Source organism: Mastacembelus armatus, chromosome 22, assembly GCF_900324485.2.
Source record: "Mastacembelus armatus chromosome 22, fMasArm1.2, whole genome shotgun sequence".
Classification (NCBI taxonomy): domain Eukaryota; kingdom Metazoa; phylum Chordata; class Actinopteri; order Synbranchiformes; family Mastacembelidae; genus Mastacembelus; species Mastacembelus armatus.
The window spans coordinates 18,281,899-18,308,409 of record NC_046654.1 but is presented as its reverse complement, the minus strand read 5'-3'; the positions used below and the strand labels follow the sequence as shown (position 1 = coordinate 18,308,409).

At 42.1% G+C, this 26,511-nt stretch overlaps 1 protein-coding gene across 1 annotated transcript in view; it reads left to right on the top strand.

The window, feature by feature from the left end:
- The window catches only part of myt1lb (myelin transcription factor 1-like, b), a 117,001-nt gene that overhangs the window by 65,597 nt on the left and 24,893 nt on the right, over positions 1-26,511 (top strand). Inside the window, exons 3-4 of the mRNA XM_026306339.1 lie at positions 21,319-21,761; positions 25,167-26,330. Of these exons, the coding sequence (XP_026162124.1) occupies positions 21,319-21,761; positions 25,167-26,330 (1,607 nt within the window). The remainder of the gene's footprint in view (positions 1-21,318; positions 21,762-25,166; positions 26,331-26,511) is intronic.

The window sequence follows — 26,511 nt, the reverse complement described above, 5'->3', positions numbered from 1 at the left end:
GAGTTGGAGTTCATTAATGTTAGCAGCTCAGCCTGCTTGGCCACACTAGTTCCAGTTCCAGCTGTAACCATAAAGTTAGTCGTGCACACAGTGGCTAAAACTATACATACATACATATCTATAACTTTCTTCACACACACACACACACATATATATATATATATATATATATATATATATAAAGGCTACACAGTAGTAATTTGAGAAAAAAGAGAGAGAAGTGTTTGTATGTACAGTATATGTATGTATATATGCATAGTTTCAAATTAGAGTGTAGAAGTACTAGGGGAATTCAAGGGTGGGTATTTCAGTGTCCTCTACTTGTCTTTACCATATTGTTTCCACCCAGTAATGTGTGAATTTCACTTTGTCCTTGGGTGTGTGTTGTAGGGTGGTTGCAGCAAAGATAAGGGTTCCAGCCAACCTATATATCAATAAATAATATTCCACCTGGAAGATTACTGTGTAGCCTTTATCTGATATTCATAGATAGCACAAGGTGTACTCTCCCTTCTCTCCCCTTCCCTCTCCCCACTTTCTCCCTTTCTCCCCTTTCCCCATTTCTATCATTCCCACCCCTGCCTCTAACGTTTTATTCTCCCCGCCGCTCTCTCTACCCTGCTTGTTTTCTCACTCCCTCACTCTGCTGCTGCCTGCAGATCGTAATTAATCAGGGGATCGATGTGAAGCCTATCTCCAGGCTGTGGGATCTATAATGTCAATAATGCTGCTCGTTGGCCTCTCTCCCTAGAGAGCTGATAGTCTTCAGGACGAACCTGCTTGACTTTGCATGGAGCAGCCTGGGCTGGGTCACTTAGGCTGATAGGCTGTGTATGCATATGCAGAACACATAAAAAGGCTGTGACTATGAAGGGATCAAAGTAAATACAGGTGTGTGACTGTGGTTGTAAAATAATATAAGAGTAACAATCTGGATTATTTAGTTCTTCCAGAATTTAATATAATAGTGTTTTCTGCTCTAAACGTGCAGAAGTGGAGGCTTTTTACCATTTCCCTGAAACTGACTTGTTGGAGATAATGGTTATTGTCAAGACATACATTATTTAGAAGTCATTATCACTAAACTATAAGAACTAAGAACATTAGCATCCTAAACACAAAGTCAATGAACAAATCTAATTTTAGTTCATGAACTTATACATTAAAACATTTGGACTCATATTAGCTTATTGTCATTCAGTGGTGTTGGTGTGTACAGTATGTTAGCTAATGAGTAACAAGACAAAAGTACACAAATACCACAAAGATAACATGGTTGAGTTTTTAGTGTATCCACCAAAGACCAAAACATGTTGCATATGAAAGAAACTGAAGTAAAGACATCCCTTCACATTCAAAACTCCAATTACATGGTTATTTTTTTTATGAAAGAAAAAATATAGATAGCTTTAACAGAGACTCCTCATTAAACCTCATGGTTTTCATATGTTGTGGAGGCAGACAGAGCTCACAGAGTACATTCCTCTACATATCTCTTTTGTCATTTGCATATTTGCAGTCTACCACGCTAATCATGTTTATTGGGGTGTAAAAGTACTGCTCATGAGCTCAATAGAGAAGGATAGCTTTGTACCAGAAACTGAATGGTAAATATATTGCCGCGCCCCCCCAATTGCAGAAATAAATGGTTCATCCTGCGGTAATCTAGTTGCAAAAGACAAAAGGAGCCATATTATGTAACTAGGACAGCATGACTTTTGCTAATTATGGTGTTAATGCACAGTAAAGAATTCCCCTGATTTTAAACAAAAGCCAAGATTTCTGAAGATGTTTTAGTGTTGTTGAGTGTTGCGTAGTTGAGCATGTGCACTTCTTACAGAACCACATTATAAAACAACATTGAATCTGTCATTATGATGATAGATGTGTGGCTTACAGGAAGAAAGTATTTGTTAATTTGATTGCATGTATCAGTAAAAAAAATCAAGAGTAAATTAAACACCATGTACTGTAAAAGTTATCAATATGTCAAGATTTTCAAGGTGGATATCTCAGAGCCTAAGGCTGGCTTGTAGAGGTAAACTATTCATGTGCTTATTTGCATTCATAAAAAAAAAATCCATGGAAATCAAATCCAGATTTACATGATTTCACCTTGAGCATGTAGATTTTATTGTCGGCCTACGTGTGCTTTATCTCTGAAGTGCTGAAAACAGTTAAGTAAGGTGGATAACTGCTAAACCCCTCATTTTTCCCCTGTCAGATTCCTGCTTCCATACAAAAGACATAAAGTTGTCCTCTGTCACGGACTGGGTGAATTAGAGAGGCGTAATGTTCTGGCCCTGGCTTTAATTGCCAGTGTCAGAGCTGAAACATGGCCGAACAGGAAATGATCAAGTTAATGAAACATTTTAATTATTCAACATAATTGTGGAATGTGACGACCGTGTCGGTGAATCCCTGGTCTGGCTATTCGCACAAGGTGTCTCCTCAAAAGACACACCCACATTCATATACTGGCTCGCTTTTCCCTCTCTCTCTCTTTGTGTCCCCCACATGTGAACTTGCTTTCCCATGGTGCTCTCCCTCATCCTTATTACTCACCATTCTCTTCAGTGATAGAACGAGTGAGATCAGTCTGTAATTACTTGCTCTTGTCTGCTTGGGGTTGTTGCTTTGTGCTGCCCACCTAACCCTCCCACCACTGACCCTGTATGCCCGCTGGCCTGAGCCCCTACAGCCATTCTGCACATCACTGCTGGACTGACAGGCACTGGCATATTGATCCGAGAGCGTGAGGATGGAAAGAAAGAGCCTTGTTACTCATTCTGTATAATCTGTCTTTGTCTAATACCACACATGTACCCACACATTTGCCCACTGTGCACATCAGATAATTAAAGACGGCTAAAACAAACATGAGGATATCAGTTCATCAGCACACCCCAGACTCCTTCCTATCTCGCTCTCTGTGTTTGGTTGCCCCTATCTTCCTTCCTCCTTTTTCTTCATCTTGACGTTCCTCTTCTTTCCTTCAAGCCCCTTTACCTTCTAACCCCCTGTCCTATGCTCCTTTCCTTCCTTCCTTCCTTCCTTCCTTCCTTCCTTCCTTCTTCTTTTTCTCGCCCCCTCCCTTCTCTTTGGGCTGTCTCTGGCAGAGTTAATTCCCTCTTCAGATGGTGCGGCTCTCATTTGCATACTTATCAAAGTGTTTGGACTATCCGACAGAAGCTGTAGGAAGGTGGGGTCATTAATATGTTAATTAGCCCCCCCTCCTCTCCCTTTTTCTCCCCTTCGTCTTTAGATGGTGGTGCACCATCCGTATCCTCCACCTCTCTTTGCTTCACATGCAGCCTTTGAATGTTTGAATACCCTCAAAGGCCCTGCAAATGCCATAAGAATCTGTAGACATCCACACATGGGTGTTAGGCTAGGTTCACAGCTGTGGGTTGTGGGTGTGTGTTTGCAGGTGTGTGTGTGCACACTGTATAAGCTGCCATCATTTACATGTCAGCAGTCATGGATGTATGGTCATAGGACATTACAGAGCCATAATAATGATGATCATGTTTGCTAAACCCCTCTACCTAATAGATATTGTCCAGTCAAAATGTTAATAGCTGTAACCAAGTGCAGCAGTTCTCCAAAGCCTGGTAAGTGTAGCAATGTCCTTTTTTAGGCTTTTCCAAGACCAAACACACAGAAGCATAAATGATAGGCTGCAAGCAATGACATGAAATTATCTGCTACAATGTAAGCTTCAATATAGCATGCCCTCCTAGCTTACTATCTAGGAGTGTTAATGCATATCATTAACTAACTACAGTACATTAGTTTGTGGGCTTACAGGCTGAAAATCATAATTTGGCCTTTGTTATAAGTTTACTATCCAGTAGCCCTAGCCATGATTACATTTGGCTTTACGCCTGAAACTTTAAAAGTAAAAACGTGTTTGACAGTATGGCAAGTATGTAAGATAAGCAGCCAACTGGGATTATGCTGGAAGACAAAAGCAGTCTGATGTTATATTTTCCTTGTAATGCAAGGGCTGTCTAACTCTACACCAAGATACAAGTATAATATGTATTATTCATGTCCTCTACATGGATCATCAAATGCTGAGACTTCTGACATTTTGCCTCTGTTAGTTTAGCCTCATAGCATCTCATCTTATAGCATGTAATCTATGCAGCATACATTTAGCCACAAATCAGTCTCAAATTGAAGATCCTACATGTTGTGGAGTATGTGTTAGTTTTACTAGTTCAGTAGTAATTTCTGATTATAGGCATAATTCCTTTCTCCTCAGTAGAGATGGCAGAGTGGACACTCAGGAGCGACCTGTTTTGATGTTGTTTGAGGCTTCCGGTTTTGAGTAGCATGGCTGGTGTGTTTCCGACTACTGTTTGTGCAGTTCAACTTTTTGCCCCCATGCTGCGCACAGCCAATGTTTTTAAACAATTAATAACACTGTATTAACAAATGTATTGGCATCTCTACACTCCAGTGCCTCTATTCATGCCTGGCCAGTAAATTCATTTTTCAGTCCATCAGAAAAACACTAATGCAATGCAAATCCATGTAACATTTCATTTCATCCATATGGTTTACTGTATGGCGTGCTGGCACCATGAAGTATGTATGATTACTTAACACAATAACTCATACAGGGACTTAGCATGTATATGATTTACACCATCTATATGATATATTATTATTAAAAATACAAAGCACTTTTTTCTACATTTGATAGCTAGCTTAACTTACTATTGACAGTCACTTTATGTTAGCTTAAGAGAAGGACTGACTTAACAGTTGTTGTATTACGTTAGTAAGTAAAATTCAAAAGTACTGTATCTAACCCAAAGTTAATGAAGAACAGAGGTGGTACAAGTACTCACATTCTATACTGAAGTATATGTACAGATATTTGTGTGAAAAAAGACTCCGGTAAAAGTAGAAGTACTTAACTCCATTACTCAAGTAAAAGTAAAAAAGTACAGGGTCTGAAATGTACTTAAATAAAAAAGTAAAAAATTCATACGGTCGTCAGTGATACACAATACATCTTTTGATAGCTCGGCCAAACTAGAAAAAAACTAAGACAAAATTCGACACAAAAAAGGAAAGTCTTCTTTTATGAACAACCTGCACAGTGCTAGTACAGGGAACAAAACATTCACCATGAATCATTCTTGGAGCCAACAACATTGAACAGTTCTTTTAAATACGGCCATGGATGGGGAATGTCTTGCTTTTCCGAATCTGCTGCACAGAAAATACAGATATTTATGTTTCAATGTAGGGAGCAAAAATAAATACTGAAGTAAAGTACAGATACCTGAAAATTCTACTTAAGTACAGTAACAAAGTATTTGTACTTCGTTACTTCCCACCTCTGATGAAGAATCTCCCCAGTCATAGTCCAAGACCTTATCTACATACTGTACAGATATCCCTATGTGACTAAAAGTAATATGATTACAATAACTATTGAATGTAAAGTTTCCAGGGTCAGTAATAACATCACTCGTCTTGTTAATTCTGACTTATCTGCCCATGAACAAAAGTCAGTAGGTCACTCATGTTGGCTTTTCTAACCAGACTTGGTTGCAGATTAGACACAGGTGATTGAGGTACTTGCAGCAAGCAGCCCTGACTGACGCTGATTGAAATCTTGGGAATTGATGTCCTTGATCAAGCTTGTTTTATGGTTTGCTATTTAAGCTTTTTGGCTTGAGTCTGTTGTGTGGGAATGCCAAAATCACCAGAATATTTATTGAGTAATATACTGGTAAACAGAGGTAAGTGGCTCTTGGAATGAAAGGGTAGCATGAAAATAAATCAAATTTTTTCTGTAGAACAGAAAGGGAACCAGGGACTCAAGTGTTTTCTAAAGTACGTTTGAATAATTTAAGTAGGATAGTAAAGGTAGAGGAACTGTTACAACATTCCTGTTCATTGGTTTTGATTCAAGCTTTTCAAGGACTTCAACAAATAGGGATTCTAGCGTCCACCTCAGTGAACATGTTGACCACCTAGTTACCCCGGTCCCAGCCCTGGGACCAAAATTATATTTCCAGATGTATTACCAAAGATCGTCGGACAAATTTGAATAAAGTCAGACAAACTATATATCATATGAAAGGAGAAAGTCTCACGATTCAAATGGTATAAAGCAATTTAGGATTAAAGTATCACAGCGACAACAGTTTCTTAACAGTTTAACAAGAGTGAAAATATTCCAATATGATACATCCTACCTTTGTTGACCTTTGTTGAAAGAGCCACACATGTACTGAAACAGCACATGTTGCGTATTATTTTTTTTAGTTAGAATCCAGGGAACATAGTGCATCCATGTTTTTAGTCCAAAAGACGTAAATCCATAAAACCATCGTCCTCCTCATGAAAAGTTTTAATCCGGTTGATTTTATGGTTGATTTTGCCGTTTATTCAATAAAGATTGACATAGCAAGCTTCTGTGAAGCACATTAACCCTCAATCAAACTTGTTTGTTACGTTTTAAGCGTAAGTAAGTACGAAAACCAATGGGAATCATGACTCAGAGCAACACCCAGTCAGGGGGACAGGAAAACTTCTAATGACAGTAAAATCAGCCAGTTGCATTGTTTGTCAGTGATGACTGACGTATGTTGTAGCCAATGACAAGCCCTTTTCAACAATGTATCACACTGTATTGCAGACGAGGGGGAGGGGGGATTTAAATGGCCTCAAATGCTACAGTTAGTTTCCTTGACAACACTGGGCACACAGCGGGTGCAGCTATGGGGGGAAGGGGAGTCATATTTCATATTTTATAGTGTGAAATAATAAACTGGAAAGCTTTTCCTTTAAACGACACCAAGGTCATCAATATAACTCTTAAAACGTAAAGACAACAGCTAGTTTAATTTGGGTATGTATTGTTCGGCCATGTGCAAAAAAAGGGGCGGGGTAGCTAACAGCTAACTTTCTTTTAGTGTTATGCTTTCTCTTCAACTGTTGTCTCCCTTCTGTAAGTTGCTGTGTCTCTACTCGCATACCGAATGCTGGCTCTCTGGTTTAGTATCATGTGTGGTGGATGGAATGAATGTAGAAGAGACTGCAGTGTATCATCACAGAGCCATTTACATCGGGAAGATAAAGAGTGTTTTTACAGCAAGAGGCAGCACTTGTTTTGCACTCTCTCTGTCTATTTTTTTTTGTCTTTCCTTATAGGTAAGACAGGAATGAGCAGAGGAGTGTAACAGAGAAGAGCAGGGTTTGAAAATGATGGAAAAAGATGATAGAAGAGGAGTGTTTGTACAACTAAATGAGAAGAGATACCATTAGAAGCAAAAAGATTAGACAAGACAAAAGGTGAGATGAGGAGAGCCCTTACCTTGTTCTCAGCAACAATAAAAGCCTCACAAATCCACCTGACCTTGCCTCTGAATACATATTCCTCTCTGTGCCAAACAGAGAGGGCGTTCAATTCAACCCACACAGGGCAGGCTTAATAATTACTCTCACTTTGAACGCAATTTTCTGGCTTTGGGAAATGATTGACAGATTGTATCCATGGTGTCAGGGGGCCAGCCACGCCCATCCTGACTAAGGCAGAAATTAGAGAACAGCAGGAGCTAAATTACACCTTAGAAGAGACCTATAGCAAGAGGACAGGAAGGGAAGCATGATGAATGAGAGAAGGATCAGAACAGAAAGGTAGAGGGTGAGTCGCGTGGGAGCATGGAGACGAATGGAGGAGTAGCTCGGAAATACATTTGTAGCCACACATGCACCCACACACACACACAAAGATGCTGTTTGACACCAAAGCATGTACAGTGAGGTAATGGGTCTGCAGTAGTATTGGAGTGCAAAAGGAGAGACACTTAAATGCCATCCCGACAGTTGTGATGCTATTTACTCCCTCACACACACACGCACCCAGTGATCTCCACTCTCTCCTCTATGTCATGCTCTCAAAGCACTCAGACTGATATGAGAGCAGCAAGCAGTCAGGAGAGTGGCACAGTGAGTCTCAGGGTATCTACAGTGGAAGAGCTCAACAGCAAGAGGAAGTGGGCAAGAACAGTGACAGATCATTGGTTTGTACACATAAACCAAAAAATAAGTGATGGACTACATCTGTGGCCACACTATAAAAACTTTAAAATTTGGGTCTGGTGATATTATTCATATATATAGTTATTGGATGTATTGTTTTATATATATATATATATATATATATATATATATATATATATACTGTTATTGGAAAAGAAAAGAGCAAAGCTAACAACGAACCAGTCCAATTTAGAGGTACTGTGTGTCTGTCTCAATCCTGGTATATCTTATTACTTTGAGTCATAGAATTCCATTCTTCCAAAAACTATTAAAACACATCAATGAGCCACACTGTTGCAATGGGTGGCATGCTCCTTTATTACCATAAAAAAACACACTGTTTCAGTCATCCACCACATACACTGTACTTCTGCAGGCAGTACTTAGTAGAGAACAAGTCCTTTATTCTGAACACCACTCTACCTCATTTGTCCCTGTCTTGGAATATGACCCATACCACACTTACCAGACTTCTAAAAATCATTCACTTCATATGACTGTTTGACTGGTGAGTGTGAATATATACTATGCATACATCTATATATATATATATCATTACACACACATAGACACCCAGCGTGGATGTCTACATATACATATATATATATATATATATATAAAAATTTCCCTTCTCACCCCTATGGGTGGTGTGTGTGTCTTCCTCAATCTTGGGTCCTCTACCAGAGGCCTGGGAGTTTGAGGGTTCTTCGCAGTATCTTAGCTGTTCCTAGCACTGCGCTCTTCAGGACTGAGATCTCTGATGTTGTTCCTGGGATCTGTTGGAGCCACTCTCCCAGTTTGGGGGTCACAGCCCCGAGGATGCCGATTACCACGGGGACCACTGTTGCCTTCACCTTCCACATCTTTTCTAGCTCTTCTTTCAGCCCTTGGTATTTCTCCAGCTTCTCATGTTCCTTCTTTCTGATGTTGCTGTCACTTGGGATTGCTACATCTACCACTACGGCTTTCTTCTGCTGTTTGTCCACCACTATTATGTCCGGTTGGTTAGCCATCACCTGTTTGTCGGTCTGTATCTGGAAGTCCCACAGGATCTTAGCCCGGTCATTCTCCCTCACCTTTGGAGGTGTGTCCCATTTTGACCTTGGGACCTCCAGCCCATACTCGGCACAGATGTTCCTGTACACTATGCCTGCTAGCATCTTACAACCTGCTGTTATGTGCTGGATTGTCTCAGGGGCATCTTTGCACAGCCTGCAACTGGGGTCCTGCCTGGTGTGGTAGACCTCGGCCTCTACTGATCTTGTGGTCAGGGCCTGTTCCTGTGCTGCTATGATTAGTGTCTCTGTGCTGTTTTCAGTCCAGTCTTTTCCAGCCACTGGTAGGACTTTATGATATCAACCACTTCTTCTATCTGTCGGTGGTAGATACCATGAGGAGTTTGTCCTGCCATGATGGTTCTTGTTCTTACTCCTCTCCGTCCACTTCGGGCTTCTGGTGCACCAGATATTTACTAAGTATTCCATCACACCATCTGTTCTCTGCAGGCATCTTTAACTACTTTAAGAAACCATTTTTTACCTTTCAAAAAGCTGTCAAATTCGCAAAATTCAAATTTCTCTCTGAAATCATTGCACAAAATCCCCATAAACCAAAAGTACTTTTCTCAACGGTGGATGCCATCTTAAACCCAACTACTGCTGTTTTTCCAAATGCTTCTGATGCAATATGTGATAAATTTGCGAACTCTTTTATTGGGAAGATAGTGAAGTCAAAGTCTGAATTACTGTCTTATCCTTTACCTTTCCCTGATAAGCCTTTATGATCAACCACCTGGAGCTCCTTTAATTCAATCTCTTTTCAAACCCTCAAAAATACTGTGGCTCATCTGAAACCCACCCGCTGTCCTTATGACAGTATCCCATCACAATTTCTCAAACAAATTGCAGACACCGTAGGTCCCGATCTCCTGATGTTTATTAACGCTTGCTTAAAGACTGGCACGGATCCAAACTGCCTGAAACATGCATCTGTCACTCTGCTCCTGAAAAAACCTAACCTCGATACATCCAGCCTCGGAAATTTCAGACCGATTTCCAATCTCCCCTTCATTTCATAATTCCTCGAAAAGACTGTATTTACCAAATGGCACTCTTTTCTTAATTTAAATCGACACTACGATTCTTTTCAATCAGGCTTCAGGAAATTGCATAGCAATGAATCTGCTCTTCTTAAGGTCACCAATGACATCCTCCTAGCCACTGATGCGGGAAATGCTGTAGCTCTGGTCCTTTTAGATCTCAGCTCAGCTTTCAATATGATTGACCACTCTATTCTCATCTCACGACTGCAAAATCTTTTAGGCTTTCATGGCACCGTTTTAAATTGGTTCTGGTCATTCCTAACGAACAGGATGTTCTCCGTTTGTGTCAGGAAATACACCTCCTCAGCTATTCATCTCCCCTGTGGCATTCCACAAGGATCCATTCTATCCCCTACACTTTTCTCCCTCTACCTGTTCCCAATTCTCATAATTTGGGATATCATACCACCTATATGCAGATGACACCCAGTTATATCTCCCAATTAGACACAATGACACTAACTCCATAGAAACCTTATCAGCCTGCCTTCAGGAAGTTAAATCCTGGCTTACCCAAAACTCTTTAGCCCTAAGACTGAAGTCTTATTGTTTGGCCCAAGTAAGATCTTAGCCAAGTCGATCTGGGCGACCTCAATCCATACTCCACTCCATGTGCCAGAAATCTCAGCGGATTGTTTGACCTCAAATTTGACAAACATATCAACTCTGTTGTTAAGTCATGTTTTTATCATCTACGTCGCCTTGTGAAAGTGAAGCCATTCTGTCAGCAAAAAATTTTGAAACAATAATTCATGCAGTCCAGTGGCGGCCCCAGAAAATTTTCACAAGGATGGCCAGAGGGGGGCCAGAGAAAATCTTGGGGTGGCACACCAAATTGGGCCTTTAAGTGGTACCTCAGACTTCGGCTTGAGGTTGGCCACTAGGGTTGTTTTCCACAGTCCCATTGAGTTCCTTATGAAGGTTCTTAGAGTCCTATTGATGTTGTATAGCTCCAAGCATTGTAGGGTGCTGCATTCACATCTTCTACTAGACTTTCAGAGGGTATTTCACTTAGTCTTCGCAACTGGCTGCGGAGGTTCCAGGTGTTTAGCTTACTCATGATCTTCAATCTCAGGTCAGCTGCTCTTGTACTGAGCGTGTGAGGGCTTGTTGTTATTGGGGCTTGGTACCCACTCTCAGGTGGGGATGGTATTCTTTTCCCTGTGACCTCTTGTCGTGGCTCCCTCTTGCCATAGCATTTGTGTTGTAACGCTTCAATTTCTAGTTGTGATATCAGTTGCCGTTTGCGGGTGTTGGAAAACTGAACTACTAGTCTAGATAGTGGGTTTCAAAGTTTCCATAGGATATCCATATCCTCTTCATGTAACCCCTCTCCCCGGGGTTACCCATGTAGTACCATTCCAACAGTTCTCTATTCTCAGCCCTTGTCCATGAGTGGCGTGTTCCAGTAGCCCATTTCTCATCAGGTTGCCCTGGTTCCCTTGCACCTGACACGGACCTTGTTGACCCGTGCAACATCTGAGCTAGTACACACATATGTACTGGCTTTTTTTATTTATTTATATTTTAAATATTTTTGCAGTAAAAAGGTGTGGCTGCCTTTTGGGTCCAAAACACTTGTAACTGCTGTTTCATTGTCTAGTAGGAATTTGCTATTTAGACAGCAGTGTGCTGCAGAGCAGGCTCTTCACCTGGAGAGAGAGGAGAGAGAGACAAAGGGCAGCACACTGACACAAACACATTCGCGCATACATTCACACCTATGTAGGCTCACTTAATGCACGCTGACACAAATGACATACAAGCCACACACACATACAAGCAGCTCTTATGCCCTCACACACACAACCTACTTCACATGTAGAGCAGCATTCCCAGCTGAGTGCCTCTCTCCAACCTGGCAATTTCAGCGGAAAGAGAATCCAGCTAAAGTACACAGGGCACCATGCTGATTTCACAACAGGGGGGTTGAATGGCAAAATGGCCTCACTACAACCCTGGTTACTGATCCAGCAAGATCCGACTCATCTATTTCAATAGCCCTCTATCATTCACACTTGTGTGTACATGTGCAGATGGCTCTAGATTGCACAAGTTCTTTTTTTTTTAAGTCTTGCTACAGCAGTGTTGGATTGTTGATGTAAAAATTGTTTATCTAAAGCCAGGCAGATTTAGGGTGGACCGACCTCTATACTTACTTCCAGTGAACAATGAAATATATACACGCACAGATGCAGTACAGTTCATACACAAAAACACCATGTCTGTACTCATGCACAGCACCATCTGACAGTGATGTTTTGGGTGACATTTAGTTTCTAGGTTGCACAAGATGCTCCTATAAATGAATCATGAGTAAATCTGTGATGTGTGAATAATAGATGGGAGGAGAGGTAAAAAACAAAGGAGTGCTGTTATTATTTGTTAATAAGACACTCTGGAGCATCACTAACTAGATCTCATTACCTCAATACACACAGGCATGCATACACACACACACACACACACACACACACACAGCCACATACACATGTTCCGGCTCCACAGACACACACACACCTCACATGCCAAACACATGCAGAAATCTCTCATTCTGCATGACTATTTTTACCTGTGAAGCCTGTCGTTGCCTAGCACTCTGTAATCACATCCCACACTCCTCTAACGAATGATTACAAGCAATGATGGATGGGTTAACGCTGTCACCCAAGGATGCCTCAGCACCAAGCTAATTACACAACCATGCATGTGTCATATGCTTGATACATGTGATAGAACCTCTCCTGCCTCCTGCCATTACTGTAGAGCAAGTGTGATAAAGGTGGACATGCTTCCTGTTAATCAACAGATAAGACATGATGAAGTGACCCCACTGGTGATTAATAGATCTTAGAAGCTCAGTAGTGTATTAAATTTATACTGAGAAAATGACAGAGTTCCTTCAGTGGCCTTCAGATTCAGGTTTGCATTGCCAAACATGCTACTGAAATGATACATTTTGTTCATGGAAAAAACAAGTGCAACTTTTTTTCTCTGCAATAAAATGATCTTATTGTCTGTTTGTTTGTTTAGTGAGCTTGTGTATATTGTTGATGTGCAGAAATATTCCACCTACAATCAATGCCCTGATTTCATTCCACTGTCAAAAAATATTTTGTGATTTTCATTTATTACTTAGCGTTTTGTGAAAATATTCAGAATTTACAGTGTTTTTCTTTTGAATTTTGTATGGCAAGAATGTTGTATAGACTGTGTCTCTGCATTGATAATTTGGATGTTATTTGGATCAGGTGATGGAGTGTGCATGTCTGCTTATCCATGCAAAGTGTGTGTGTGTGTGCATGTGTGTGTGCAGGGAAGGGGTTGCATTTATGATTGCCACGACTGCAGCTGGGACTGTGGGCTAAGTAATTGCCTGTCTTGGTAGGTAGAGCGTGGTAGTGAGCTAAAAGTCAAGTGCTCTCTTCCTGCTGTAGACCTCATTTGGATTCCACATAGCTAGCTAGCAAGCTAACACCAGCCTTGGGCCTGTATTATTCATAGCTTGACAGATAGCTCTCACTAAAAGCATTGGAACTGGGCCAGGTGGTGATGGAGCGACAGGGGGAACAGCACCACTGCACCTCACTCTGCCTGGCAGGAGGAGAGGAGAGGATACAGGACAGAAAAAAGGAAATGGAAATTGAAGCTGGAATGTAGCTGCAGGAAGATGAGCAATTTAACTGAATTTACCTGATTTTCCCTTTGGGGATTAATAAAGTTTGTCTCATCTCATTTCATAGCAGAAACAGTGAATGCCGAAGTGGGAAAGGAAAAGGAAGTACTGCAGAGTTACAGAGAGGAAGAGACTAAACAGGTGAAGCAGGGAGAGGCCATATGAAATGAAAGAACAGTTAGTCTCCAAGGTGCTAAAGCGCAGTTTACATTGTGAGTGATAGAGGATAAGCGTGCTAACAAGAAAATGGAGAGAAGGCAGAAGTACAAATGCAGAGCGAGTGAGTGAAACCATTTCAAATAGAGGAGAGAAAGAGGCCTGGAAACAGAAGACAAGAACAAGCAGCCATCCACCCCCGCCAAGCTCAGCAACCCCTCTGCCTCCATGTGTGGAACCAGATAAGGTCGCATTAATCAAAATCTGCCACTTCCCCTTCCAAAAAAACACCGTCTATGCCATCAACCCCCCTCTGTGAAGTATCTGGTGCTGAAACGGAAATTTCCATATTTAATGGGAAAGCTTTATATTACCAAAAAGGCAGTGTGGGCTGAGGGTGAAAAGAACAGAGTTGGTTGGATTTTTCAGCTCTGTCACTAAATACACTTTAGACTGCGTGTGGAGCCTTGAGGTTCATTTCAGTTTGGCTCTGATATCATTGTTTTCATTTCAGTATGATGGTATTACAGTATGATGGAGCTGGACAAAGATTGGTTATTGTCTTGTTGAACTACAACCAGTAGTGTAATAACAATGTATTATAACTGTACTACATTGTCTTTCTTAGCACATTAAAGAAAATAGTACATTTCTCCTGCTGCATATTCTGTCATCACATAAACCTATAATGCAATTTAAAGCGCACTTTGAAAAAAAAAATTTTTCAAAACCAGGGCTGCTAAATTTACAGTGGCATGCACATGTGACTCCCCTCGTCACACCTTCTTCTTCGGTACCATTTGTTTATTCTCTGCCTTTGTAATTTTCCCCTTATTTGCCTCCTGTGCATATTATGACAATCCTGCAAACTACCTTTCTGACATTACCTGGCGTCAGATAAACAGGTGGTGTTTACCTCTTTTTTTCATCTTCCTCTTTTTGCCTTGTCTTCCTTTTTTATCGCTTCCCAGAGGAAAGACATCAAAGGGAATAACAGATCATGTGCTGTGAGTGTGGAGTGTGCCAGGGGGGTGTGGGTGTGAAGGGGAGTAGGGGGTTGTTGGGGCGGGCAGATGCTCAGGGCCAGCTTCAGGCCAGGCATATCCTGACCTCTAACCCCTGAACCCCCACTAGCTCTCCCTGTTTCCAGCCTCCGCCTCCCACCACCAGCCAGCCCTGCCCTCAATGCAGCTGCCAACAAAATTACATCAATGTCAAAAAGCCTTTCTCCTCTGCTGAGGAGCCAGAGCCTGGTAGACATTAAAAAGAATGGGTATCACAGTGCACATCATGAAGGACAGACCCTTTTTTCTGTTTTCTGAATGACAGGATAAGCAAGGTGGTTTTGTTTGTGTCAACAGATCACATAAAAAGACCAAATAAGCATTTCTATAGATGTTGAGCACTACTACATCCAGTATATAAGGGTTTGACTAGTGATAAGGTATGATACTATAATATTGTAGAGTTCAGTGTAGGGTTGATACAATCCATAGATTAGCCAGTAATTTGACTGAAAATAAACAAAACAAAAAAAGGATCTAAATCCATGCAGCAGAACCAAAAATACTGTCCTGTTGTTCCTTGTCAAAACCTGGAGACTGCATTACCTGCAATACAACTTAACAGCTGACAGGTCAATAAAAGGTTCAGGTGTGTATGTTGGTAGTGGCTTCTGTAGCCTCATGTCTCTAGCCTCAAGCAGTGATGAGGAGGAGGATCGAGAGGTCTGATGACTCTGGTACCTCCACACAGTTTGTTTTTTTTTACTTTCTGAACTTATAGTCTTTAGTCCCAAACCAACACTGACTCAAACAACATAGTGATAGTGTTCTTCTTTAATCAGCTACTATCTTAAATAATCATTTAAGAGTTGTTTTTTAACAGAAATGAAAACATTCCTATGGCTCTAGACCTGTAAATGATTTTCAGCATATGTCATACTAAATAGTGACATGATGCACATTCACATCAAATCCTTTCTAACAGTATATCCAATTAAATCCCCCTAGTAGTATATCCCCCCAACTACTGTGACAGCCTCCACTGTGGCTGACATAGACAAAGCTAGATACTAGGGGATGGAACCCCTTTTCCAAAATGGCTGCCAAGCTAGCAGCTAACTAGCTGACTTCTCTGCATGTGTCTCTGAGCTGGGGTGATTGATTGAAGTCGTTATCCTAGTGGAGAGACTCCTTACCTGGCTAATCCAAGAGGGAATTTAGCTGTACGATGACAGATCGCCCCCATTACACCCCCAGAATCTGCTGTCCAATGAGTTCTCCTGCTCAGGTCCTCCACTAGAAAATTAAGCTAAGTAGCTTATATGATAGAAATATCAGTGTTCTCCCAGATCCATCTTAAAATCCCCATGTAAGTCCATGCAAGCAGTCTGAGTACAAATGCTTAATAATTTGACATACTTCAATCATTACTTATTTTGTTTTCAAAATGCATAAAATGTACAGATCATATCTTTACCTGTTATTTGCACCTGCCTGTGCCCTACAACAGCAATTACAGTAACACTTTTGTTATCAATTAATCTGGTAGTTTTCTTGATCAATCAATTAATCATATGGAAACAGAAAATAGTGTGATTAGCAAATCTAAAGTTTGTCTCTTTTGCTGGAAAAATCCTGAAAATGGTCTGACCCCACTTTAGTGCCACTTAAGTTTCTCTCCAATTTCTAAGAGACTAATCATTTCAGTTCATTATCAGTGTACCAGCATCTGGTCCAACAGCAAGAAGGAAGTAGCACACTATTTGAAATGTCTCATCCGAGGACGTGCCCCCCCTCCCCTTCTCCAAGCATTAAGTTTGGTAGTTGGCGGATATGGACAAAAGGAGCTAAAGGGGAGCAGCACAGAAAGAGGTTGTTGATGTTACAGTGGCCAGCCATGGTGAGGATGTGGGGCGTAGAGTGAGCTGGGCTCTGGATAAAGAGGAAACAAGACAAACAGTGGGGTGTAGGGACACCAGCAGTGGCATGGATGAAAGCAAGAGCAAGAGTTAACAGCAAGAGTCAAGGGAATGCAAGTGCCAGAGTATTTGACTAAAGCTGAGACTGGGTTTATTAGCTCCAGGCTACAAATGTTAGAGCGGGAGCAGCGAATGGGCAACAACTGGCTTATTGAACCAGTGAACTGAATAGCATGTCTGTTGGGTACTGATGTGTTTTAGCCAGTTTGCCACTGCGCTGGCTGCCTAAAATATACTAACCATTTTGGTGTCAAAGGAAGGTGAATCTGGAATGTAGTGCTTTGTTCAAATAAAAAAGAAAAATGAAACAAACACAAAACATGAAAAGATCTAACTCCAGTGCTGCTTGTATTATTAAGACTCCAGTGTAAATCAAAGTGGACATGTCACCTCTACACATGAACGCTTCCACACAAACATCATGTAGGTTTCACTGACACAGGATTTACTGTGACACCACAGTTATGAAGTAATATTTTATGAGTTTTAGGACAAACTGACAGTCATTCTGGTCCGTATGTGTGTTTGCACATGTATGTGCATGCATGAGCCATAGCAGCTGATATGAGAGACGGAGCCTGAGCTGCCAGAAAATGCCCCAGATTGCAGCGTCTGCCATGCGCTGAGTCTCTTGCACCAAGACACTGTCTTTTGTTCTCCCCTGCTAGCGGGAGAAGCCTGACAGCTCTGAAATGATCCTCTCTGCTCTTCTACACACACACATACACACACACACACATCTGCTTTTCTTTTTAACTCCTCTGCTATATATTTCCCAATTTTGTGTGCACACAAAAGATGCATCTACATGCATGCAACCATGCACAAAAACCTACATTCTCCCATCTGTTTCTCTGCTGTACCCACAATTTTTTGGCCCCACCTCATATTTTCTCTTCCTGTCTTTCTCTCTCTCATTTTTCCTCACTTGCTGACTGTGAGGCTTGAGAATCCCTCATGGATTTCTAGAGGGTATCACCATGGAGACAGGGCTCTGCCACATGTGTCTATAGATCCTGCAGCTGGATAGGGGGCCAGGTCAGAGGTAGCGCATTCACGCCATCCCTGTGCTGCTCGGCAGGGAGACAAAGAGGGTAACAGTGAGCCAAGGTTGTATGAGAGATAGGAGAAAATGGGATTTGAAGAGTAAATTGGGTTCAACTACTGTATAGTCTAATATATAAATGGAAGAATGCAAGTGCATGCAGGTGAGGATACAATGGTTGAGAGCAGAGAGGCAGAGATGAGGTGAGATTGTTGGGTGACAGAAGGAGCAACGAGACAGAGGAGTCAAGAGAAAAGCAGCAGCGGGGGGAGGCAGACGAAGAGGCAACAGCAGCCTCATCCTTAAGTCAGGGAGACAAATAGTGTGTGATGCTAATGACTGGCTAAAGCTTTTGCCCCTGCTGAGAACAGCCGCTAATATGACTGCTAATAAAGGCACCATGGAATGCTGTCGCATTCCAGCAGTCGCTCAACTGTCGCCGAAAATTAGGCAAACGGGAGCTTTCCTGTTCCTGTCGCTCTCCTCTCCCGCCTCATATTAATGCTCCAGAAATGGGGTTCTCTCTGTAACATTTCCAGAAGGTTTTTTTCTGCATTTAAGGGCCACTTGTTCAGAGTGTAATAGAATTTGTTCCATCTTATAATGTTGAGAATGCCCACTCCATAAAATATGAAGTGGTCTTTTTGTGATCTGAAGCCCTTTTCTTCTTTGATTGCTACCTCTCATACCACACTCTCCTCTTGGAGGATTCTATGATTCTGCCAGGGGATGAAGGAAAGGGAAACTTACAGTATTTTCTCATCTCCTTCCTTCCTCTGCACAATGCCTGTAGAATTTCTTTTCGTTTTTAATTTAAATGCCACCTAATTATTTCTGGAATTTTAATTGCCAAGCACAGTGAGTGGGATGCAGTGCCTGTGATGACGAATGTTGTAGCCAAGGTCACACAGCGACAGAGCCAGGGAATGTGGGTTGGCAGAGCTGTGGAGGCTTCCTGCAGCTTAGTCATCCTATGGCTTAAGAGCGTCAGAGCAAGCACACCTCTCACAGTGTCACAACAACCTGACAGCTCAGGGACAGGAGAACACCTGAAACCAAGTTTTCCTCTATGCATCACCTCTTAAAATGAGTGTGATTAAAATCCATTTACATAAGATGCTCAGCAGTTCCTTTAAGTGAGCAGGAGCATTTAAACAGGAGCTGAATATCTGCTCGACTCTAGGTGGAACTTTTAGCATAGTCAGGCTTTAAAGTATGTTCACTCTGTGCTATCAAAAGCCCTCTTTTCTGGTATAAACCTGACCGAAAATAATGAAGTGCACTTGACTCCCTTTTAAAGATACAATAAAAAATACACAACTAAGCTTTTATTATTTGCTATCCATTTGCTGTTGTTACAAAGCAACTGTAGTAATTCAATAACTGTTTTTCAGAGTGATTCAGGTGTAGTCACATTAATATCTGTCAGCCACTGAGCTATGCTGTGGCTGAGTGCACGGCAGCAAATGCTACCGTAAGACTGCTTTATTGTTAAGATAAAGGCAGAGAAGCAGGACTAGAAGACATAGAGAGAGAGGAGGGGTGAGGGGCCACATCTATCTGCCTTCCCACACCACTTCTGTCTCTGCCCCATTCCATCCCTGCTCGCTCTCCTTCCACCCACTCACCTATCCTCCTCTCTTGCCAGCCTGCCTGCCTTGGCAGCTGGTAACCTGCTGGGACCAGCCCTTGATTTATTTGGAGAGGGGCCTGGAACAGAGGGACCAGGATGAGTGGCATTTTAATGTGCTTTTGAGATGTTTGGTCACAAGTGCTATTGATCACAGTACCACACACTCCCCCCCACCTTCCCTCACTGTCCCACTCACCCTCACTCCTGGGGGAGAGGTCTGGCTGTCAGGTAGGGAATGAGTTTCCATGTGGGTTTAGATTAATGAAATGAGACCCCTGGTTTTGAGGGGCTGGGGAAGGGTGGTTGCGTGGGGTCAGACCATTACAGGATGTCTGGGCGGGGAAAGATTGACTCTCTAGCTGACTGGACACTGACTGACACAGACATGTGGGACCGAGGAGAGAGAGAGACAGGCGGATGGTTGGCTGGGATATTAGACTGTGGGACACAATGACATGAAAAGAGAACAGAAATGGGTTTCTAAGACTGCGATCCACCATCTTACAGTAGACCATTAGCACCTCACCACTGCAATGAGCCTTTTCCATAGCTAGTCTACCTCAAAAGCAGCACACATACTCACTAACAACAACCATTTTCTTTTTCTCACACATAGCCCTGTGCCATTCATTCACATCAGGTCTTACTCTAAGTAGCACGGAGCCGGGGAAACATCCAGAGGTTGTAAAAATAGGAGCCAGGGATATTTCACAGCCGAATGAACATGCCCAAAGCGTGTTTAGCTCTCTTACACTCCAGCGTGGACAGAGGGTTTATTTGATGGCCAAAACACTCAGCAGAACTCATCATAATTCTGACTGTGTGGGTGCCTTTGTTCAAATGTGCCAAATGTGTGTACACAGCCACACCACACACACTCTCAGAAATAAATGCACAAACATCAGTATGCATTTTAAAGTCACACACATGCAGCTTACATTCAGGGACCAGGTAGCAGCTCAGGGCTCTCAGAGGTTTGATGAGTGAAATGGTTTAAGCCCCTGTGATCAATAGCCTAAGCGAATACACAGATTATCAGATCAGAATCTGTCCGCCTGCGGCCAAGGGGAGCCAAAGAATACATTAAAACTCGAGGTGCCTTGGCAAGATTCAATTAATCAGGCTACAGGTTGTCTTTTCCCCCTTACAGTCAATTCAGAACAAGCAGCTGTGTTATGCCGCACTCATTTCACGTGAGAACAAGGGCATATCAGTCTGGAACAAAGTGTTTGCAGAACATTTTCGTTTGCCCCAAGAACAAACCAATGTTACCTGAATATAAATGAATGTGAAAATAAACTGAATATCCTGCTTTGTTTGCTTCAGAGATCAAGATTTTATCCCTTTGTAAGTGTTTTCTAGAAGAAATGGAGCATTTTATTATAATTGCTCAACAGTTAATGAGTACATGTCTAATTAAGGTTGGTTAAGCAAAGTTTGATATTTTTCCCAGCAGAAGAATTTAAGGGGTATTGCTTTCCTTGCATTAAGAGACCCTTGTTGGTTCGCTGCTGTGTACATTGTATTCCTTTCAAATGTAGTTTGTAAACCACAGCACTTTAATACAGAGGACTGAGTGCAAATGACTATTAGCTTTAATGGCCAGGTGCGGCTAACAGCTAATGGCTGCCCTCTTATCTCTCCTCTGCAGTGTATATGGCTGCCCTGTGGCCAAGAAGAGAAAGAGTCTAGACAGACAAACCCTGGAAATTTCCCCCAAAAGGAGCACCTACCTTGATGACATGGACAACTCCACGATGGAGGAGTGCTATGAGACGGACGGAACCGAGGAGATGGACGACAGGGAGGAAGAGGAGGAGGAAGGAGCTATAGAGGAAGAGGAAGAGGAGGAAGAGGGAGAAGTGGAGGAGGAAGAAGAGGAGGCAGAAGCCTACATGGACTACAATGTAGAGCCAATGGAGCATGAAGAAGGGGAGGAGGAGAGGCGGGAGGAGGAAGAGGAAGAAGAGGAGGTAGAGGTGGAGCAAGAGGAAGAGGAGGAGGGCGATGAAGAAAGGGTAGAGGAGACAGAGGAGGATGAGGAGGCAGTAGAGGAAGTGGACTATGATGAAGGAGAGCAGGGTCAAAGGCCAGGTGAGGGCACTCTCTCATCATATTCTACTCAGTAACATGGTCAGATGTTTAAATTGCATCAAAGAAATAGTTTAACATTTCATGAAACATGTTCTTTTGCTGGGGCAGCACGGTGACTGAGTGGTTAGCACTGTTGCCTCACAGCACATGTATGTCAGGTTGATTGGTGACTCTAAATTGCCCATAGGAGTGAGTGTGAGTGTGAGTGTGTGAGGTTGTTTGTCTCTATGTGGCCCTGTGATGGACTGGTGACCTGTCCAGGGTGGACCCCTGCCTTTCACCCAAAGAGAGCTGGGATAGGCTCCAGCAGATCCCTGTGACCCTGGTTAGGAATAAGAGGGTATAGATAATGGATGGATGGATGGATGGATGGATGTTCTTTTGTGGGGCAGCGCAGTGGATTGGTGGCTAAGCACTGTTGTCTCACAGGAAGAAAGTTCCTGGTTCAAAACATGGCAGAGGCCTTCCTGTGCGGAGTTTGAATATTCTTCCTACGTTTTTTGGGGTTTTCTCTGGGTACTCTGGTTTCCTCCCACAGTCCAAAAACATGTATGTCAGGTTGATTGGTGACTCTAAATTGCCCATAGGAGTGAGTGTGAGTGTGTGAGGTTGTGTGTCTCTATGTGGCCCTGTGATGGACTGGTGACCTGTCCAGGGTGTACCCCTGCCTTTCACCTGAAGAAAGCTGGGATAGGACCCTAAATAGGAATAGGTGGGTATAGATGGATGGATAGATGGATGGATGGATGGGTGGATGGATGGTGGATGGATGGATGGATGGATGTTCTTTTGCTTTGGCTAAAAGATGAGAAGATTGATTGCATTCTCATGTCTCTATAGTAAATGTAAGGCTCCAGCAGCTGGTTAGCCTCTCTTAGGACAATTGTCAACTTAAAAAATAATTCAGATTCAGAATAACAAGAGTCTTTTCATGTAACTCTACCAAATAAATATATTTTTCACAGATTTGCAGATCTGTGTTTCATATTTCTAGTTTTTATTAGTTAAATGCAGTAGTTTGGGTCAGATGGACATGATGTTCCAACACAATCTGTGTTTTGGGCTGGAATAAGATTAATCTGAAAAGGTCTGAGCCCAGCATTGCTGGAGCCTTACAATGGTTGGTTATTCCTTTGATATTGTTTGTTTATGTTATTCATCCTGGTATTTTTTGCATTTTACACATTTATATATAAAATCCAATACCATCAACTTCCTTGATACTTTCTTGAGAACTCCTTTTATTTAGGACTTTTTCAAATGAGTGACACATTACCTAAATACAGGACTAAAATTGGCATAGTCCTTATTTGCAATTACTTCTCCCCAAACATTATCCTTCTCCAAAACTGAAGCCATGATTATTTTTCTACATTTCAAAAATATTACTAACAAAAATTGAATGATTCTTAATTACCAGCTCCTTGATCAGTTTCAAATGTTAAGACTTAGGCTATTAGAGCTGTTGACAGTCAAAGCATTACTTTATTCAGCACAAGTGTTTTGAAACAAAAATACCACCTAGTTTTGGAATTGGGATTTAAAAACCCCCTGCCCGATATATCTTCACCTCTTCCCCCCTAACATGCCTAACGCCAGATTTGGCAGGTTTGTCTCTAGCAGATTCTGCTTTGCACTCCCCCATTCACAATTGGACCTGACAGTGCCTTCAAGTCCAATTAAGGGTGAAGCTCAGAGAGAAGTGTGTTAACCCTGTTTGGCGTGCAGATCTAGCCTCCCAAAGTGTTGATATGGCATCTCAGCAGCCATGCTCTTATTTTCTTGCAGACATGTGAAAACATCTCCACAGACTGGTGTTCATTAGAGACCTCTAACATTAAGACTGTGGACTGCTGCCACTGTCTCCTCAGCCTGTTGGTAGCTTCTCTTTCTATGGGTAGCAGCTTATTACCATGTGTTCTTGATAAGTGAGATGTATGTACCACAGTGTTAACTGTTGTTATTGGTATGAGTTCTGCTAATTCTTCTCACCATTGACTTCTGTAATGATTATGATTTTTTTATAACTGCAGCATTCTCCTTAAAAAGGCAGAAAAGTCTTTCTATATGCATCCTTACCATGTTCCCCATTTGTAGCGGTACAGGATGGTTGCTGAGCAGATTCCAATCTCCTAAATGTGATAGAGGTGACATTCTGGAGCTTCTTTGTGTTTCTTAGTGGCATGCACATCTCTGTAGCTAATCCAAAGCCAATTCAGGGCAGGGCAGTCTCTCTGTTCCCTCCTTAATCTATTTCACTTTCATATCCCTTTTGTGTACCTTGATTGCTCTTCAAATTGCTTTTCTGTGCCATGTTTCATGCCATCAAAAATTAAACCCCTGGTGCAGGGGTTTGCTGTAAGAAGCCTTCTACTGTCAAAATATGTGCCTGGTCATTTGTGACTGTTCCCTCGTTCCACTGTAAAGCCCCCCCCCCCCAGCACCAATATTGCGTTGCTGTCATTAGAGTGGAGTTTGTGTGTGTAGGTATGTACTGTATATGTGTGATGGAAAGTCATGATGAATGTTTGTATAGTCTATGTACACAGCATGTGGTTGGATGTGGTTGGATAATATTCAAATCTGTTTTGGGTGCATATTGCAGAGGGTTGCATATAATATTTTTTAACTCAATTCTGATTTATAAGTTCATCATGTATATTGTTATTACCAGTAAATCTGCAAACCAGGTGTAAATTAATATTTTATCACTAACACTTACTCCTCACTCTTTTTTCTCTATCATTATCATTATTAGTATTATTATTATTATTTTGTATTGTAATTTGCTCTTTCCCCCAAGTGATACTCATTTATTATTTTCTGTGTGTGGGCCTCTGGGTTCATTTTCTCTGCAGGAATGTAAGTGGCAAATGTGACGCCAATGTGAGCAATGTGCTCTTGGCGGCAGGGTGGAAATGTGAAAGGAGAGCTTGGAAGTGCTCCAGGAGTGAGTGCTTGAAATTACTGACAGAAGAGGTTCAGTAACCTTTTGCAGCCTGTCAGAATCAATTAGTCAGTGAAAGGAATTCTAAAGATACAGATTATTGAATGAAAAAAGAACTTTACTATCAAACGATGAATATCCACTGAGTGGGGTTCATCTTGTTGCAGATGTCTCAGATTTTAGACCCTCCTGTAAAAAGGTTTTCTTATAGTTTTTTGATTTATGTTGGTTTATTAGAGCATCTTTCTCTGGAACTTTCCCAAACTGCTATATTTAATTTCCTGTGCTGATTCTCAATTCAGAACACAAGCTGCTGTTAAGGCTCTCAAAGTAAATTATTAGAGGAAGCAAAGAGTTCCTTATCCAGTTTAGATGGACCCAGCCCAGAAATCTGATTTATCAGTAAAATAGAATAACAGAAATAAAATTACAAGATGTTTGTTCTTTCTTTCTAACAGAGGACGATCACATGAGTAGGATCAAGGGGGGAGAGGGCAATGGTGGAGGTGGCAGTGGCAATGCCAGATCTGGCTTGACAACAGAGAAGGATGACAACAACAATGATGAGTATGAAAACTATGATGAGCTTGTGGCCAAGTCTCTCCTCAACTTGGGCAAGATTGCAGAAGATGCTGCCAACCGAGCCATGACGGAATCTGAGATGAACAGCAATTCCTCTAACAGTGCTGAGGAAGAAGAGGAGGAGGAGGAAGAGGATGAAGAGGAGGAAGAAGAGGAGGAGGAAGAAGAAGAAGAAGAGGAGGAGGAGGAAGAGGAGGAAGAAGAAGAAGGGGATGAAACACAAAGGGGTGATCTGAGTTTGGATGTTGATAGTGATGTGGTTCGGGAGACAGTGGACTCCCTCAAACTGCTTGCACAAGGTCACGGTGCTGTGTTGTCTGACAATTTAGATGGACAGGAGTTTGAGGATGGTACAGCTGAGAACAGGGATGAGACTGACTGTACCCACAATGGGGGAAATGTACACAGTGGTGGTAATGGACAAGTTAAGACCACCAGTAATGCACAAATAGAAAACAGTGATGAGGATGTGTGTTTAAGCAGTCTCGAGTGCCTACGAAATCAATGCTTTGACCTGGCTCGTAAACTAAGTGAAACAAAGTCAGCTGACCGAAATGGACCATCCCAGCAAAATCATTTCTTATGTGGGGATCCCAGTCAGCAACCCCAGAATCCTGGTTATGGGGATTTCCATCATAGCCAAGATAACAGGCGAACTCTTGATAGGAACTATTCTGACATGGACAATCTCATGAAGCTTGAGGAGCAGCTGAGCCCACACTCCAAGGCTTTTACCAGTTGTGTGCAGGATGACAGATATCACAACAACCACCCAGACTTTGACGAGGACACTGCCTCGGTGACGTCAGACCGATCAGAAGAAGTGTTTGACATGACAAAGGGTAACCTGTCCCTTTTGGAGAAGGCCATCGCACTAGAATCAGAACGTGCCAAGGCAATGAGAGATAAAATGGCAGCTGAGGCTGCCAGGAGAGATGGTGTGAGGTATAACCATGAAGATCATGGCCCGAGGCATGGATACAGTGTTGAGCGTAAAGCCCGGCTTCCTGATGGCATGAAGAAGCCTTTCTACCATAAAGGTGAGTGGTTCTTTAAATGCTTAGATGCACACTGAGCTTCCACTGGAAACCACATCTTCACAAGTGTATACATGTTTATATCATTTAACAAGCTCAGGTGAAATGTTTGTCTGCCAACATTTGGCTCTGTATTTTATCTATCGTATACTGGAGACTAGACAGCCCACTTGCATTCTGGGAA